The 3,043-nt window shown below is 34.5% G+C and overlaps 1 protein-coding gene across 1 annotated transcript; it reads right to left on the reverse strand.

Annotated features, from left to right (window-relative positions):
- Positions 1-2,396: 2,396 nt before the first annotated feature.
- On the reverse strand, positions 2,397-2,831 carry LOC124368612 (histidine-rich protein PFHRP-II-like). The gene has a single exon (XM_046825852.1). It carries the CDS (start codon positions 2,829-2,831, stop codon positions 2,397-2,399), a length of 435 nt encoding a protein of 144 aa, XP_046681808.1.
- Positions 2,832-3,043: the final 212 nt, after the last annotated feature.

A 3,043-nucleotide genomic window follows, 5' to 3' on the forward strand; every position in this document is an offset into this window, starting at 1 on the left:
ACTCCTTATAGCACAGATCTGGCATCAAGCGACAACCACCTCTTTCCATCGATGAACATCTGGCTCGCAACACAGCGCTTCGATAGTGACGCTTAACTTCACGCTAGCTTTAATCAGTGGTTAAGATCTAAGGCGGCAGATTTCTACAAAAATGTAATCAACAACTTGCGTCACCTTATGATATATGTCACAATTTGAACGGGGATCACGTTGGAAAATAGCCTAACAGCTTTTAAATGTAAATAATTATATGTTCCTATTTCAGTTGCGTCATTTTGTTTCAAAACGCCTGTTACTTTCGGGATAGCCTTCGTATTTAAAATTAGATCTTGATAAATACAACAAATAAAATACATAAAAAATAATCTTGTTAGTGTTATCCCTGCACTAATAAAATATTAAAATACTTAAACATAAGCAATGTCAGAAAATAATCAAAAACTTTTAAACCAAAAAATATAATAATTAATGATCGATGTTATTACAAATTAGTACTGTTGTAATACAATCTATAAATTTAGTAAGATTATTTAAAAGAAATTATAATAAAACACTCAAGCAATATAAAGTGTACAAATTTGATAAATTTGGTTTTGTCATTACAGTGAATACTTTTATTAATTTAGTACATATTAATACATCTTTCAGTTTTCAGGAATTTGGTATTCAAAATTGAGAACTGTCGCAATATTTAAATTTGGAAATGACATATTGTTACTGCTGAAGAATTGGAAGATAATCAAAATACGAGAGTGTGTACCAAATTTTAGTGATATTCTGTTAAATTAAATTTGTGTGATCAAAGAATATTCACAAACAACATTTCTGGTATATTGATAAAACCTTGTAGGACACATTGTATACAATCATTGAACATAATTATTTATTGTATTTCGTCACTTTAGTTACTGAAAAGTTACAATGTGGGAGCGAGATAAGTACCCATTAAGTACAATATACTTATTTTTCCAAGTCCAGTAATACAGTAAATACGCAATAAAATGTGTATGTATGTGTATTGTACTGTAGTCTGTTGTTTGTATACAAAGTAAAAATGTAATTCAAAAACTGTGTAATTAATGACAAAGAAGAAAAGAAATTAAAACGTTGTAACCTACAAAAAAGTGGAGAACAAATGGTTGACTCTGAGATGAAGGGGATAGGAAGGGATAGGATAGGGTAGTAGTGTAGGATAACTAGGGTGTGTGGGTTAGTGTTAGTGTATAGGAAAGTTTGTGTAAGTGTAATCGAGCCCTATTGGGCTCTCACCAAGAGCCTTCGGTCCTCCACTTGCAAATCCAACGACTTGGTATTTATTTCGTCATCACAACACAGCACAACACCGAGATGTTAAATTTTTGAACAATAAGAACGATTATCAATAGACAGTAGGATTTTTGTAAATAACTCTCGTTTGTACCTAAAAACAAAGTAAAAATTAATTTATAGTCCAAATTGCAATATTCTTTCGTTTAAGCAATTATTACTCGAACACCAGCGAAAGTCGGTAAGGAAGATTCTGGGGGATAAAGAAGATCAACTGTGCTGCTGATTCGTGTTATATAAACAGTACATTTTTGTAGGATTTCGATTCAGAAAATGCCTTGTGTGCCTGCGTGCGTGTGCACATGTGTGCGTGTGCGTGTGTGCGTGGATGTGTGCGCGCGTGTGCGTGTGTGTGTGTGGTATGTGAGCGCGCGGGCACGTGTCGGTGTGTGATATAAAAATTGTCATATCAGCGTTTAAATTATTGAGTACAGAAATGAAATAAGAGTACTATTGCTATGTTTTATAAATACAATTAAATATAATTAAATTGAAAGTTTTTAGTACTGTAACAAATACAATACAATACAATATACTTTTATTGCCAGAAACAATTTTAACATTGCATAGCATGCGTCACATAATAATAATTGTATATTCATTAAAATAATGAAATGTCTTATGCTAACGATTTAGTTTTTTAAATATCGTAAACAATATCGATTTTAGTTAACAATAAAAGTTGTCAAGCAGTAAAATTAATATATAATAAAAATAACTTTGGATGTCAGCGCCCCTGTACTACCGCACATTGAAGCTAGTGAGATGGTCCATGAATTCACCAACTGTATAAAATGAATGAGACACTAAAAAGTGTCGCAATGTAATTTTGAACCGATTTAGATCATTTATTGATTTTACTTCTTCAGGGAGCCCATTTAGAAACTTTATGCCGGCTTGAGAAGGAAGTTGCTCGTATCTTCTCAATCTATGCTGAGCAGGTCTGACATTTTCTCGATACCTTGTATCGTAGTTGTGAATGTCACGACCTCGATCCATTTAATAATAAATATACTTAAATAATTAAAATTATATACTACGTGTCTGAACAGGAGATGTTATTCAATTGGTTATTCAACATGAGAGTCCGTAAGATGGTGAGGCTTTGTAGAGAGCTGAGCTTCCATGAAATGGTGAGGCTTTGTAGAGAGCTGAGCTTCCATGAAATGGTGAGGCTTCGTAGAGTGCTCAGACTCCGTGTAAGAGTGAAGTTTCATCGAGATCTGAGAGTCCGTGAAATGGTGAGGCTTTGTAGAGTGCTCAGACTCCGTGTAAGAGTGAAGTTGCATCGAGATCTGAGAGTCCGTGAAATGGTGAGGCTTTGTAGAGTGCTCAGACTCCATGTAAGAGTGAAGTTTCATCGAGATCTGAGAGTCCGTGAAATGGTGAGGCTTTGTAGAGTGCTCAGACTCCGTGTAAGAGTGAAGTTTCATCGAGATCTGAGAGTCCGTGAAATGGTGAGGCTTTGTAGAGTGCTCAGACTCCGTGTAAGAGTGAAGTTTCATCGAGATCTGAGAGTCCGTGAAATGGTGAGGCTTTGTAGAGAGCTGAGATTCCGTGAAGCCCGTTAAGGTAGCTTTGGAGAACGTTGGTTAAAAAAGGCTAATATTTTGTAGAGAATACAAATAAAACGCGAAATTTTTTTTATGAAAGTTGGTGGAAATTATTTTTATACAATATTAATTGCAAGAGTTAAAGCTAGCAGTGACTGTCACAA

The sequence above is a fragment of the Homalodisca vitripennis genome, chromosome X, assembly GCF_021130785.1.
Source record: "Homalodisca vitripennis isolate AUS2020 chromosome X, UT_GWSS_2.1, whole genome shotgun sequence".
NCBI classification, from domain to species: Eukaryota; Metazoa; Arthropoda; class Insecta; order Hemiptera; family Cicadellidae; genus Homalodisca; species Homalodisca vitripennis.